We start from the raw sequence: 16,590 nt of genomic DNA, 5'->3' as shown, positions 1-16,590 counted from the left end.
CAGCAATAAGGTCTCCCCTGAACCTCCCCTAGTTGCTGAGCAAGCCCAGCTCCTTCAGCCTCTCCTCATAGGGCTTGTGCTCCAAATGCCTCACCAACTTTGTTGCCCTTCTCTGGACACGTTCCAGCAAGTCAACATCCTTCCTAAACTGAGGGGCCCAGAACTAGACCCAGGACTCAAGGTGTGGCCTAACCTGTTCAACATACAGGGGCAGAATGACCTCCCTGCTCCTGCTGGCCACACTGTTTCTGATACTGTGGTCGTTTGAGGCTGTGCCTTTAAGAACAAACAGTGCTGACACACTGGCTAGATGTTTTCGGTACTAGAACCAAAACATTCTGATATTCTAAACGAATTTCATTGCTTGATAAACAAAAATGCAGCTTTAGATTGTAAAGCAGTTGGAATTTTTTTTTCGGTTTGGGGAGTTGGGGGTGGAGTTTCAGCCTGTTCTCCCTGCCTGCTTCTTCTGCAAACTGCTGGAGTTGGCCTTCAGATAAGCTAAAACTAATCCTACATGGGCTTTTGAAGCTTACTAACAACTCATTTCCTTAGTAACTCGCCTTTCTTTCTCTCTAACCCCTTTCTGGGGAAAAAGGGAGGTAGGGGGGGGAGAGAGGGGATTCCAAGGAGGGGATCCCTCCCTCGGGGAGGGATTTTTGTTGTGTTATTTCTCTTTGCTGTATATTTCTGTGTATGTATTGTAAATACCTGTATATATTGTGTCATATATAACCTGCTTTCCATATATGCTTGTAAATATATAGCTTGCTTTTTCGACTGGGCTAGTTGTGGTTTCTTACTCTGTGGAGGAGGGAGAGCTAAGCCCTCTCTCAATCTACCACAGATACATATCACTGACTTGACGGAGTGGAATATTTACTCATCATGAGTAATTTATCACTATTAAGCTCCAGTAAACATTTAGTCCTGTATTCCTCTTTCATATCTCTTACAGATATAATTTCATTCTTTCTAATACAGCTGCACCTGACTTACACTGTTAAAAATTAGAAACATCCACTAAGTGGATGAGGGAAAGGCTGTGGATGTTGTTTATGTGGACTTTAGTAAAGGCTTTGACACCACAGCATCCTGGAGAAACTGGCTGGCTATGGCTTGGATGGGTGGATGATTTGCTGGGTTAAGAACTGGCTGGCTGAGCCTAAAGAGTAGTGGTGAATGAAGTCAAATCCAGTCGGCGGCCAGCCACAATCAGTGCTGCCCAGGACTCAGTTTCTGGGGCCAATTCTCTGTAATGTCTTTGTCAGTGATCTGGATGAGGGAATTGAGTAAGTTTGCAAATGACACTAAATTGTGTGGGATTGCTGATCTGCACTTGGGTCACAAGAACTGCATGCAATGCTACAGGCTTAGGGCAGTGAATCTGAAAAGTTGCTCAGCAGAAAAGGACCTGAGGGTGCTCGTTGGTAGCCATTTGAGCATGAGCCAGCAGTGTGCACATGTGGCCAAGAAAGCCAACAGCATCCTGGTCTCTATCAGGAATAGCATGGCCAGAAGGAATAGGGAAGTGGTAGTGCCCCTGTACTCAGCCCAGGTAAGGCCACACCTCAAATACTATGTTCACCTTTGGGCTCCTCACTACAAGGACACTGTGATGCTGGAGCTTGTCCAGTGAAGGGCAACAAAGCTGGTGATGAGGCAGGACAACAGGTGTTATGAGAAGCAGCTGAGGGACCTGGGATTGTTTAGTCTGGAGAAGAAGAAGCTGGGAGATCTTACCACTCTCTACAACTACTGGGAAGGAAGTTGTAGCAAGGTGGTGGTCAGTCTCTTCTCCCTAGCATCAGCTGACAGGATGAGAGGAAACAGCCTCAAATTGTGCCATGGGAAGTTTAGATTGGGTATTAGGAAAAGAGTAGTCAGACATTGGAATAGGTTGTCCAGGAAGGTGGTGTTGTCACTGTCCCTGGAGGTGTTCAAGGAACGTGTGGAAATGACATTTCAGGACATGGTTTAACATCCATGGTGGTGTCAGCTTGGCAGCTGGACTTGATGATCTTTTCCAACCAAAAGAATGATATGATTCTATGATTCCATAAAAAGGTTAGACCCTTTATTTGCTTTGTTGTAGAATTCAAATAGCACCATTTTAGTAAAAAAAGAGAGGAAACTCAAGATATTAGGAGGATACATTTCATGTCTATACACTTTCATTTTTTATGCATTGTTCTTTCACCTGCCTCCTGTATTCTCATAGAAAGACAGGCAGCTAGAAACTCTTGGTATTCACTATATTTACTGTGTCCTTTTTCAAAAGATTGTGTATGAATTTTCCTTAACAAAAGATCACAGCCACAGAAAGCTGTAACAGGAAGTAAAGAGGAACCTGGAATGTATGAAGCAGCAAAATAGTAACTAGGGTTATCCTAGACACCAGGAACAAATATTGCTTGTCCACAGGGTGAAGCAAACAGCAAGAACATGCATGCCTTTGATTATCAATTGGTTTTCAGTTCATCTTTCTAAAGCAGAAGCAACAGAGATCCTGGAAGAGGTAAATATCAATAGTCAGTAAGGACTATATGCACAAAAACATTAAGTTTTGCAAGCAGGTTTGTATATCTCATGTTTATATCTAGAAACTAACCAAATCATCATCTGTATTATAATTATGTTTATTTAAATTGAAAACTGAACTTCAAAAAGAATAATGTTTTTTTCTCTCCTATATCAAGTTCAGAAAAGCTTATTATTATTATTAAGCTCATTATTATTAAAATAAAAATAATCAAATTATACTTTTTTTTCCCCCTAGACCATGATAATTCAGGAAAGATAAGTAATTGGAGGGTAAGTTTCAGTATCAGTCAACAGTAATGATCAGAAGGTACTTCAAAATCTGAAATGAAACTATATATATCTAGCCATCGAGACAGACTTTTCAAAGGAAGCTTGGCAGACAAGGATATAGATGTTTCTGGTATTATTAGGAGATGTGCTTTGCATTCAATGATTGTTTTAAAAATTGAATCAATCTGCCAAAAGACACACATACCTTTTGGACTTTATATAATAGCATAAGCAACACACTGTTATCAAGAGAACCCGTACCAGTACTACAAGGTCTTCCATGTGATTGAAATAGTATATCTATAATGGCTACACTACAAAACCCAGAAAATGAACACATACAGGCTGTGAACACAGAGAGGTGAACAGCATACTAAGGCTGTAGTAGCATCATTTGGTATAAGAAATGCTACAAAGAACCATGTAAATTGAAAAGCCTTGTTCCTGCTCTAAAACCAGTTAAGCATATCCCATCAGTGCTACCTAAATCAGCTGAACTGGTCAAGCAGATACCTACCAACTAGTATCACCTGGGATCACATGTGGACTGAACACAGTCACTTCAAATGGACAGTGAAGTAATATGAGTTTCAGAGTTTTACATGCTCGACTGTGATGATGACTTCTTTTTCTTCTGCCTTAATCACATTCTTGTCAGTTGTGATTATCATATAGCAAGGTTTATTCAGTGTTCTTACTGGTAGACAGCACTACTACTGCTCTGACAAACATCAGGAAACTCATTCACAAGTTTTTCAAATACACTTCTCATCTTTACTTTTATCTCTCCAAACATACCAATCAGAATGGAAGAGCATCTAGGAAGGATAAAGAAGTACATTTTGGCTACATATTGAATTGAGGAAGGGACGAAGAATGACTCTGGTTCTGCTTTTATCTGCATAAATGAAGGGCCAAAAACTGAAACAGAAACACCTGCATCCTATAAACATTTCTTACACAACAGGAGACTTCCAAATGCTAGGAGAAAAACATTATCAGGAAAAGTCAAAGGATTTATTCATACATAACTGTTATGTGAATATTACCTGCACCAGTGGTAGATATTAGTTTGGGCTTGCTGCGTGCTCCATCACCTTTTGTTGTGTAGGCTGTCACAGTGAAGGAGTATGTAGTTTCAGGCTGCAGCCCAGAAATAATCATTTCCTAAGATAAAATAAAATAATTTTTTAAAATAGATTGTATCTCATTAGATCTTCGAACCCTTCAGACAAACCTTACATATTACAGTGCACATGCCTTTGTGCTATAGGCATTGATAGCAAGCATTTGAGAGCACCAACAGACTGTTCCATGTGAAATATTTCATAATGCAAAATGTTTCAGTCACTTAAGCAATAAAAGCTAGCACACTTCTAAATAGGATGCCTAGGGCAGTCTAAGGCACACAAACAAAGGTTTAGTGGTGTGAACAGTGAATAAGGCTTTCTGAAACACCTTGGCTGAGGAATACTTCTGCTATTGTGTAATGCATGCATATGGAGACATAAGAAACTCCATTTACGTTAAACCATTTACACAGCATCACTGATACAGTTATAAAATGCCTAGTAAAAAAGTGTTTGTATCCACACTTTGTAAGCAATGATGTTTTAGCTGAAAAATAAAGCCGTGTTACTCTCCTAACATTTTCATTGCAACCTGTGTCACTAGTTGTATGTGCATCTAAATATCTCAAAGGACTTCAGAAAAATCACTCTTCAGGTGTAAAAGAACTACTTAAGACAGTACCAAAAAACTGGTCAGAGACCACATCTGACAGCTACCTGACAACCCTCGACAAACAACAGCGGCTACAAAACAAGTGAATATGAGGAAGATCAAACTCCAAGTGCCAAAGCAAGGGGAATGTTTCTCCAAATGTGTGCACACACACACACGTATATACACCCACACACTATGGTGAGGAGCCAGCCATCTGAAATAAAATAAATTTATATCATACTACAAGGCCAGCCAGAGGAATGCAAGCATTTGCACACATGATATAAATAAATTTTTAATTCAAATTTTAAAGGACAGTATTTGGAGGCAATTACATGACCCAAAGATCTCAACACATTAAAAAAACCTATACAGAGCCCCTTTCCTTACACTCTATCTCAGAACTGAGTTGACCCTAAAGGCCATAATCAGTAAGACAGACATCTCATCTTTCATAAGAAAACTGTACCTGATAATAACAGAATATATATTTGTAAGAGGAAAAAAAAAAAAAGTTGGCATCCTTTTAATCAGTGATGAAGATATTAGCCTCACCTAAACCACACCGTACTTCATGGTGTAAGAGACATGACTGCATGTAGTGTTGTAATTTAAAAGTGTGATCTGGATACAGCAAACACTATTACTTAAGGCATAAATACTGCAGACATTTGGCTTTCCTGATAGCATGCAAAATACATTTATCAATTACCAAAAAAGAAAGCACAACTGACTACAATTTTCAGCTGCACAACAATGTTAATCTTAAAATGTTAACCTGAAAATGGATACAGAAAAATCTGTCTAGTGCTCCACAACTCCGAACATCTTTTGTTATTTTTCTAATATATTCTGACAAAGCGGAAATTGTGAAGCAAAGTCAGTGACAATCATCAAAAAAGAAGAAAACACAAACCAGTTTTGTATACTTTGATATCATGCTAAGCCCCCAAACATGCAAGGAACATATACCTCCATTCTCTCTGGGAAAAGAATAAAAATAAAAAGTTCCATAAAGGAAAAACCTTTGGTATTAGGGGCATGCATTTGTGCAAATGACCAAAAAAATCCCAAAACCAAAGCAAACAAACAAACACCAAAACCAAACACCAAACCTGAAGAAAACACCAAAAATTTAAAATATAAGGAGGCTACAAGCAAACAAGCAAAAAATCAAACCAAACCAAAACCAAACCCCAAACCACCCTGTCTTTCTGACCAGCCAAAAGCTACTCACATGTTCAGTAGTATCATCATATTCCCACTGATTGAGGGTAAAGAATGTTGGAAGGAAAAAAACAAAACAAAAGAAACTAAATGATTTGTAGCCTGGCTGAGGTAATATTTTCTTCTTAATAGTAAAACAAATGTGAAAGGTGTCTGAAAAAATCATGTACAATTTGAATTAATCCTGTAAAATTGTGTAGAATTTGGTCAATGAAATCAAGCCAGACACTTTTAATTCCATGTCTCTTCTCCCTAAAACAAAATTGCCTTTTCCTTGAAAGATAAAAGAAATAACAAATCCTCTTTTATCATGTAGTAATAATTTATAATAGATTGTGTTAGTAAAAACAAATAAAGTCAAATAAATATCTACCTGATTTATTTAATTGTGCTACTAATCTGCATGTTTGCGTTTCCTAAAACATTCAGTGTCTTAGTTAAATTAGTATCAGGACTTTTCAGTCTTCAAACCTAATCATACTGAACTTTTACCATCAAGGTTTTTACACCTGCACAAACCCTGGTCAACTGTATCATGAAAGTATGACAGGCAGAGAAGAGTAGCAGGAGGAGAAAGGAGGTGACTATCCAAAGTGAACTGATGGCAAACAGGCAGGTCAAAACCAAACTTGGCAAAAAAATAGAGAATTATGTCTTTTGTCTTTATTATGCTTAGATTCCAATATCTCATCTAGTCTCTGGTTTATGACCTCATAGTGTTTGAAGTTATTTTAAAGTATTACCACACAGAGCTTGAAAGTGAAAAATCTGTACAAGGAAGGGAAGAACCACAGTGCAGCATCATCTCTTTCTCCATCTTCTCTCCCTTTTCCTTTTCTCTTCTTGCTTCCCCACCTCCCCACCTGTTTCCATCTTGCTCCCTACTGAATTTAAACTGTAAGAACACTGTATTTTGCAAAGCAGGTAAATAAGTGTGCATAGATAGATTGGCAGGTAAAAATGCAACAAGGACCTTCAGAAACAGAGGAAGTACTTCAGGAAGAGGGTCATCACAAAAATGCAGGTGGAGGAGACCTGTTACCAAAGAGAGATATCTGCCAAACTGAAATTTGGAACTAAGACTGGAAAGATGAACAAAAGAAGCCAAACCCCCACTTTATTACAATAAGATGCTTAAGAGGCAATTTTCACTTTTCACTTCATGCTAGATTGATAATTTCTTATAATTTCTAGTTACTCCACTCATAAATTGAGAGCCAGCAGTGAGAAGTGTGTACTTCGTTCATAGTGTCAGTGTAAAATGACTTTTCTAGTACCAGGAAGTTTGGGAATCTTCAGTTTTACAGAGCCCCAATGTAGAATCCCATTTTTGGAAGCTTTGAAAACGTTGATGTGAGCAGAGTTTTGTTCTCATCATGTCTCATAATTTATAAAACAGACAGGACATTTTCCAGTGCAAGTAACCCCATACTTTTTAAGCTAAGATCCTCATTTAATTGCACAGTTATTGATATGAAGAATGACAAACAAATACATCTGTGATTTCAAAAAATGCACTAATACATTTATTTCCTGTGGTATGTATCATGTTGTGGATACAGGCTACAAAAACTGTAGTAATGGGCTATCACAGATTTCTAATAATTCTAAGTTCTCCACCAAACATAGTAAAATTGTGTGGGTGGATCAGGCAGTGCATAGCTTGCTGCACTGACTGTGACCTCACTCAGATCTCACTGATGCTTTAAAACTTCAGAGCATAGGTATAAGGTGAAGTCTTCCAGTCTAAGGGAGCCTGAAGAATGACCTAGCTCAGCGTTTACTTTCATACCTATACAGAAAGGGGTGCCTAGGTTTGACTGAAGAATCTTTAAACTTTGAGTATCCTAAAAGAAGTTATTAAAATAGAGATTAAAAAGTGTTAATTGATAGGCTAAAATATAGAAAGAAAATAATAAGACAGTTCTGGATAACTCACAGTATGCAAAATGTTCCCACTGTAATCTAGAAAAGAACATAAAATACCCTGATTACCTGTGCATCTGCCAGCATGATGTCCTTCAGCATGGGCTGACCCTTTGGCTCTCCGTCTTCCATCCTCACATAGTGAACCTGGTATCCTCGGATCTGACCATGCTGCTTATTTGGTACAGGTGAGCGCCATGACACTTTGACAGCAGTAGAGTTGACAGCCTCTACCTCAACTTTACGAGGAGGACCACTAGGAACTGGAACAACATCATTGGACAGAAGAGAATTACAGGCACCTGTCCCACCCATGTCTTTTGCTTTTTTCCTTTCTTTTGTTTAAGGGCAGACTCACTATGTTTTCTTTGAAGTATACAAATTGCTCAACAAATGAAAATACTCAACCATTCTGGTCTACCTTTCATTGAAAAGATCAAAAAACATGACTGATGCAAAAAAAATGGAAGAAAAAGAGCATTAGAGAAATAGAAAAACATGTAAAAATGCACAAAAGCCAAGGAAGATGCTTTGAGATTCAAAGCATTATAGTACAAAGAGATATTTTAAACATTGAAATAATCATAATACTTCTAATAATAAAACCACAAAAGATTGTTAAAAAAATCCTTTATTTTTATTTCCTAGGTTCTTTGTCTTTTTTTTTTCCGTAGTAGTGTAAAAAGATGGTTACTAATCGAACTGTCTTCTGTCTCTTTCGAGCATGGAAGAAAAGAAAATGTGTGAAGCATCAGTTTTAGAAGATCAAAAACAAAACATTAAAAAACAACAACAAAAAACCCCCAAGAAAACAAACAAAAACCCCCACCGTAAAACAAAAAAACAAAACCAAAACCAAAAAACCCAAATCAAAAACCACAACATGGAACAAGAAAGCAGTTTAAAAAACCAAAACCAATCAAAACCAGAACTGAAGAAAGTTCATAGACATAAGTGTTGAAAAATAGCAATGACTGTAAAATCAAGGAAAAGGTAGAAAGCTTTTTTTCTAAGATTTATTTTATGTTAAAAAAGGATCAAGAAGGGTATGTGTGGCCTCAAAGGGGCAGCAGATTCCAGTCACTCACAAAGAAGATATTTTCTGTTAAAAATATCAAATGTAAAAATGGTGTAGAAAAGCTAAGTCTTTGAGAAACTCAGAGGGTGATAATATCTCTGATTTGGGGAAAAAAAAAAAAAGAGGAGCAGAAAAAAGTACTGTTAGGCTATACAAAAGACAGCAGATCGACAGAGTCATAGAGGTGCAAATTGATGTAGTGGAGGCAACATACCATCTTCATCTGTCCGAATCAATACTGCTAAGCTCTCTGGGCCAGGTCCAACATCTGTGTGGGCAGTCACAGAGATCCGGTACTCAGTCCATTTTTCCAGTTGTTCCAAAAGGTATTGCGTACTGTCCGAGGAAATTCCCAAAATTTCATGGGGCTTGACATCTTCTCCATCAATCCCTATGTACTTGATGGAGTATTCAGTGATAATGCCGTTCTGGTTTTCCACTGGTGGAGGTTTCCAACTTACCAAAATGCTAGTGGAGCTGGGGCTTGTGCAACTAATGTCTTGAGGAGGAGCTGATGGCTCTAATTTCAGTAGTGGGTTAAAGGAGGATTTGAGTGAAAGGATAGGAGTGATTGAAAAGAATGAACAAAAGAAAAAATAAAAATAAATGACAACCAAATTAAGAAAAAAAATAGAAACTTAAAAAAGCAAAACTTCAAACAAACATACGCACCTTGGCTTATCAACAAGAAGAAAGTGAAAATGAATAGACAAACTAAATGGTGAAAAAGGATGTAGGGGAAATACATGAAAATGATACCTCAAAATAATATTACCTACCTGTAATTAAAATTCTTCTTGAAATAAAAAAAACCAAAGTGACACTTCTAAGGCTACCGTTCTATTTTTATAACCACTGCAATTAGTGCAAGATATTATATTTTAAATGACATATGACATGTATGTAATTACAAATTTGGATGTATCCCTCTCAAGTGGATTTACTTTCCTTGGGAAAAAAAATTCTCTTTTTACAGAACTCATATAAACTTGCAATAATTGCCATTTTTGTAGACTCCCCGCTCTCATAAATAAATTAATTTTTCAAGTTCTTTTAATAACTGAGTCTGCCTGGCACAACTTGACCTTAAATTATATTTACATGGAAAGCGCCTACTGAAACGATGATTGTAGCCAACATACTACAAGCATGCAGTCAATAGAAGACAAAGAAAGTCTTAGCTGAAGATTTACCTACCAGGAAAATGTGACAGGCTTGTTGATTCTGACTGTAACTTGTACTTACCCTGTCAGCTGTTAGTTTTTTTTTTTTAACTCCTCTTGGAGACACCTTTGCTAGCAAAGAATTAAATCCTACCAGTAATGTAGGAAACTTCTATAAAAAAAAATAATTAAAAAATATCTACCCCCAGACAATGTGTCAAGAAAGCAGGTATCCATTTTAAAAAAAGAGTTCACAAGTTCAGCATTATCGGAGAAGGTGAGAGATTCTGACTTTGTTTTGCCTCCTCTCACCAACACCAATCTTCCAGAGCAAAAGTGCTCACCTTTACTGATTTGTCCTCGAAGGATTATGTTAGCTTATTTACCTTTTCTGGGCTCCAGAGCGTTTAACCATTTATGTCATTCCATTGCTTTCAGTGAGGCAATTCAAGAACTGATAGTTAGGTATGCATTTTTCTGCTTAAATGCACCTTGATGGATCAAAGTGTAAGGCTTACTACCTACACTAAACTCAGAATATCAAGAAAGTAGCACAAATTCACTGGTTTGGACTTCTTTCCTATTTCTGCCTTCTCTCTTCTACTGAAAACATGTTTTGATGGAGATTTTTTTATTTTGTTGGTCGATTTTTTTTTTTGTCTACTATTTTCTTCCCATTTCATAAGGAAAAATAAACAAATAGATTTCCAGTCTTTATACTAAGCACATCAAACAAAATTAAAGCAAAGAGAACACTAAGACACTCTTGTGACCTATTGCATTTACACTTCTGTTTTCTTATAGCTTTTCTACAGCGATCAGTGGCATTTTACTCAGTAGAATACACTGCGCTTCTGAAGGGGAAATGAGGGAATGTAACAGCTTTTCAGCAAAACAGAGGAGGCAGATAGGAGGACAGATGAGTATTATCCCATTTAGGGGCTTTTTTAGGCTAATTCAGTAAGCAAGTACGCAAAACACGTTGATCTCCTTCTACTATCCACTTGTGCAAGAAGTAAAATACAAGTAAACTCTCCCTTAAAGATCTCTTATATAAATAAATAAATCTCTTTAGAATCTTTCTCCAGAAGCAAGACTAAGTGTAAGAGTATATTCTGGTGAATATTGCTAACAAGCTCATAGAAGTTAATGAATTTTTAATCCATTATGCTCTGAAAATGCAAAATACTGCATTTATGTAACTAAGGATAATCTGTAGGCTACTTGTATAACCAATTTTATTAATGCATATACTTTTTCTAAAAACAAACCACCAGAAATTTTGCAGAAAAGATTTTGCATTCTTTCTAGCACATAACTAGAGAATGTCCACTGGAATAAACTCGATTTTCCTACTATCTGAAGAGAGCAGGTTGACAGAGATATAACGTCTTCTTATAATTAAGGGGAAAATGCCATATATGGAACATTCTGCCTTGGCCCCTAGATGTTTATTTTATATCTACAGTTTAAGCAATCTTCATCCAATGTAATCAAATGAGCACTCTAAATAGCTGAAAATGGCTCCCAGAATAAATAAACAACATTTTCTTCATCAAATTACTGACTCTGAATTGCTAAAATGAAAAGATGCCCTGGTGCTATCTCAAAAACAATCCTTGTGTTACCTAATGGTGTTTTATGCTTATTTCAAATGCCTTAGAAATGTTTGAAAAGGACATTTATCTTTGGTTAAAGGTCTGCAGCATCATATCTGCCGTCACGCTGATTATTGTTAATATATAACATCAATGAAGAATGACAATGCAATCACATATGTCTTGACTGCAAAGTAAAAAGCCTCATGTTGATTGAGAATCAGAAATTTCTGGTTTGAATTTTATTACTTTGAGAAAAGGCCACTTAATTTAAAACAAACACGGAGAAAACTGCATCAAGTTTTGAAATAACAGTGTAATGTAAACTGTGAGGCAAAAGCAGCACTTCTGGTCATCCTCAAATATGTGATTTTTTAAAAATCAGATCAATAATTTACTCCAGAAGAGAAGATATTTTTGGTACAGTCTAAACTATTCAAGTGACCTGCGCTACCTTTGTACTCGAGGAAGGTGATGCAGGAACTATGTAATATTACAGGAAATCTGCATAATGGGCAGGTGGAATTTTATGAGTGAAGGTCTACTACTGAGGCACAGATATTGCATGATAAAACATTTTATCCTATTATAAAACAAAATATTATTATGATAGCATATACTGTCTTCTCGGACACTGGTTTAACAGTTTTCTTTCCCTGAAACCATGTTGAGAGCCACTCATATATTGTAAGTTGATCTCACAACTCACCCATAAAGCACACTTTTCCAACATTCTTTTACTGTATTAAGCACCACAAATGTTGTATTTTTATAACTGGCTTTTTCTCTGTGTCTGCCTCTCTGGGTTACTGACATAGACTGATCTCTTCAAGATATAGAAGACAAGGGAATAAAGTTAGCAAGGAAAGACACCTACTTGACTGCATAGTTCTTGCTGAGATTTCTGCTGTTGAAGCACCCAGGCCTTGGGGAGAACGTGCAGCTAGACGGAATAAGTACAAACTGTTTGGCCTTAAGCCTTGCAGGCGGTAAGATGTAGCAGGTTCAGTGGAAACCCGTTGCTAAACATGAGCAATAAGAGGATGTCTTGATTAATACTCAGAGATTCTGAATTCTATATGTTACATATAGAAGAAGTGCTTTTATATTGAGATGATAACCTCACTGAGAAAAATAAAATAAACTGAAAAAAACCAGTCTGGTTGAAACCAAACTAAAGGAAAGCAAAAATGAGTATGTTACTTCTGAAAAACACACATTAATGAACAACATTTTTAATGTTGACAGCCTAATGAGTAAAACTCAGAACCAGAAATACTGTTGTACACTTTGAGGATTGAATAGCTGTGTACAAAGTATAAAAGGCTTTTCAGACAATATCACATGAACAATGCATTTTCTTTAGTTACCTCTTACGACAGTGAACTACAGGGCTTTACAACGTGACTAAACTTGGGTTTAACCTTGTAGTTAAATTTGTGTTCAAACTATTAAGAAGCAGAATCTTCCGAAAGGCAACTTATTAAGCAGGGGCCTACATACTATTTGGAGGTGAAATACAAATATGGCCTCCTTCCACAAAATAAGCTTATTCATTCACAATATATCTGTGAAGCCACCATAAACAAGAGCTCACTGGAAACATCAGCAATGAGATGATGATGCAAGAGAGAAATCAATAAGGCTGACACCCTCCTGCTGCCTTCTGAGACTGTTGGCTTCTTTCTTTTGCCTTGGAAATCTGGCAATATCACATATTCTTATATTAGAAGCACAGTTTATTCTAAAGTCTACAGTACTACTAACACCACAGAAGCCTTCAAACTGGAAACTCTTTAAGGGCCACAGCAGGTTTTTACCTTTAGAAAAAAAAATAAATTGCATTTTCTCCTTAAATATTATTCAAATATTAGAGAATCTTTAGAAATATCTTACAAGGCAGCAAAAGAGATCTAAAGATTATCTAAGGGTGTAAATAGACTTTGAAGTCCAACTGTAAGTGCAAAAAAATCTTAATGAGTCCATAACATGCCCCAAAATATCTGTTTCCAAGCTTTTTGGAGAGACATGATCAATGTCTTAAACTGGATGCAACTTCTGCAGATAATTAACTGTGAACTTTCACTGGCTGGTAACCATCAACAGCATTTTGTGCTGTTTACACACTCTCATTCTGTAATTACTTGTACTAAAGAAAGTTACTAATCCATCAACTCTAAACCATTGCATCATTTTATGTCTGACTCATTAAAGAGCATAGAAAAGATAGGAACTCTTTTCACTTACCTCCTCCCCATGCTCCCCATCTTTATAAACTAGTTCATAGCTGGAAATTGTATCAGAGCGTGGAGGTGTCCAGGAAAGCAATATGCTCGTTTCAGACTCAGGTTCTGCTTTAAAGTTCAGTGGTTGACCAGGTACTAAGGAAAAAGTTATGTGGTGTTTTCATCTGTTTATTTGGCTAGTTCATTAATTATCTTTCAAACTTTTAAAACTATATCTCATAAAATATTACTTTTATTAAAGTTACTGATATTAATTTGATTATTCTATGAAATAAATTAATGTGAGCTCAGGAAAAAAAAAATGTATCGAGGATTTCAAGTAAGAAAAGAACTGAAATGCAACTGAACAGAAGTCTGGTGATGAATACCAGTAACCCAACAACCTATGTGTGAAATGGTAAATACATACATATATGTAAGTGTGTATATGGAGAAATTCTAGTGTTACATAAGATTGTCTGGAATAAACAAGAAGAAAGTGCCAAATAAACATTAGGTGCATTTTCAAATCTGACAATGTTTTGCTAAGCTCATAAAACATGAAGATATTAACTACATTCTACTCTTTAAGAAGATAATCTAAACATTGAATGCTTTATAACCTGAAGAATGCAACCCAGTAGTCAAGAAATGCTCTGTTGTTGTGCCCTGTGTAATGGTCAAAGAAATTACTCATGGAATTCTGAGGCTGACTGTGAAAAGACAGAAAAATATAACCCTGGGATTGGAATGTATACAGTAATTTTAGAAGTAAAGTTTTAAAGCTTCACATTTGGTCAATAGTCCTGTTGACAAAGCATTGAACAGTCTTTCACAGCATGTCTAGAGGTCAAGAATAAAATGTGGTACACTCTTTTTTTTTTAAGAAAATAAAAAAGAGATGCCCATTGTGGCACATCCTGACTGTTTCACAGTCATTTTTCCTTTGAATTTTATTGTAGTATTAATCTTATTTTTAATTTTTATTGTAAAAGACTTAAAAACATCACGGAGTAAACCACAGAAGTAATTCATGATTGAAATTCTTATCTTTCCAAGACTCCTACAGAATGTCACTGAGGATAACACTGTCTTCATGTACACTTGTTCAGGCTTGATATTTAACTTTTAAACACACTGATAACCTATCAACATGAGGTGCATATTCAAGCTCCTTTTTTGGAGCTTGCAAGTCTTTACCATCCATTTTTCTCTCTTTTTTTTTTTTTTTTTTTTACCCTTTTCCTTTTTTTTTCCCTAGAAAGACGATAAAACAGAAAAGGGAAATTTTAGAGGGATGTTGTCTACTTTGTAGGAAAGGAGTGAGGTCGAACAAGGGACCAGGTCTCTTTATGGAACCCAGTATAGGAGTAAATAGCTATTTTTGTAAAAGATGTCTGGTGTCAAAAGAGACCACTTCCTAGGCACTGCAAAGTGCAAAAGGAAAAAAATCAAACACAACACACAGAGCACAGGGAGCAATTAGCAATTACAGGAAATATCCACAAAATATTTTAGTTTTACACGTTTTCAATTGTATGCTTTTAAAATTGAATGGGTTTAAAATTAAGAGGGAGAGAGAGGAATAACTGTGCAATCCCTAATTTTAAAAGAGATTCTGAAATACCACTAGATAAAACTGATTTAGCAAATCTATAGTATAGTTGGATAAATGCATTTATTAGGTGAACATGATAGCTTTAGGTTGGCTGCTTCAAAACACTGCGTAACAACCAGAAGACAGCTTCAGATTTGCCTCCTATTGAACACAGATCTGGAATCTAGTGACTACAGGCTTGTAAAAACTTAAGAATAAAACCTGGAGTCTATCTGGCTATTTGGAAGTGTTTATTTTGTTACAGGTTGTTTCAAATGTGTTTCCTGAAACTCAGGTGTCCACCTAGCTGTAGATGTTTTGTTTGCTATATTGGACACAATATAGCAATAACTGAGTAGCATGGCTGGAATTACAAAATCACCCTCGTCTGGTCATGAAAGGTCAAATGGCAGCTTACATTATCTGTGCCATGATACCCATATTGTGTTCAATATCTTTGTCAGTGACCTGAAGAGAGGATGAGGGACATATGTTCCAGGTTTGCAGACAGCAAGACAGCATGAAGAGCCAGGGTTCTGGGAGGGATATGGAGAATTTGGGAGGAATGGGCCAGTGGTTCCTCATTAAGTTCATCAAGCAGAGATATGCAGGGAGGCAGGCTGGGGCTGATGGGGCCAGGAAGAAGCTGTTGGGAAAGACCATGGCCCCTGGTGTGCAGTGACATGAGATGGGGACCAGATGTGTGCCCAGGCAGCAATAAGAGTCAGTGATGCCTGGGACAGTGTGAGCAGGAAACTGTCCCAAGAGCTGGGGAAAAGCAGGGACTGCACAGGCAGTTCACGCAGGGACAGGTGTTTTGGGAAGAATATAACTATGCTGCCTGGTTGTGCAGGGATGAGATCAGGAAGACCAAGACATGGCTAGAGCTCACCTTGGCAAGGGGTGTGAAGAACAGCAAGAAGGGCTTCTATGGGTATGTAAATCAGGAAAAGAAATTTGAGGAAAGTGTACCCACCATGAGGAGCAAGCATGGTGAGCTAGTGACCACAGTCAAGGAAAAGGCTGAGGCTCTCAACAACCCTGCTCACTACAGAGGGATGGAGAAAATGACCACTGAGGGTCCCTTCCAACTCAATGCAATGTGTGAAGCTCTGAATCTGTGAATCTTCACTGGCATCTTCTCTCTCCTTACACCTGCCTAATTCAAGGATCACAAGACAGGGACCAGGGAAACAAAGTCCTTCTCTCTGCACATGAAGACAAGGTTCATAACCAC

General features: G+C 37.1%; 1 protein-coding gene across 1 annotated transcript in view; it reads right to left on the bottom strand.

The window, feature by feature from the left end:
• PTPRD (protein tyrosine phosphatase receptor type D) overlaps positions 1-16,590 on the bottom strand; it is a 455,736-nt gene that overhangs the window by 151,914 nt on the left and 287,232 nt on the right. The window contains exons 12-17 of the mRNA XM_054178769.1: positions 13,779-13,912; positions 12,409-12,553; positions 8,985-9,290; positions 7,762-7,955; positions 5,777-5,803; positions 3,864-3,981 (exon numbers count right to left, since the gene is read on the bottom strand). Of these exons, the coding sequence (XP_054034744.1) occupies positions 3,864-3,981; positions 5,777-5,803; positions 7,762-7,955; positions 8,985-9,290; positions 12,409-12,553; positions 13,779-13,912 (924 nt within the window). The remainder of the gene's footprint in view (positions 1-3,863; positions 3,982-5,776; positions 5,804-7,761; positions 7,956-8,984; positions 9,291-12,408; positions 12,554-13,778; positions 13,913-16,590) is intronic.

This window comes from Dryobates pubescens, chromosome Z (genome assembly GCF_014839835.1).
Source record: "Dryobates pubescens isolate bDryPub1 chromosome Z, bDryPub1.pri, whole genome shotgun sequence".
Classification (NCBI taxonomy): domain Eukaryota; kingdom Metazoa; phylum Chordata; class Aves; order Piciformes; family Picidae; genus Dryobates; species Dryobates pubescens.
Note: the sequence above shows the minus strand (reverse complement) of the source record. Positions and strands in the feature narration are given on the sequence as shown.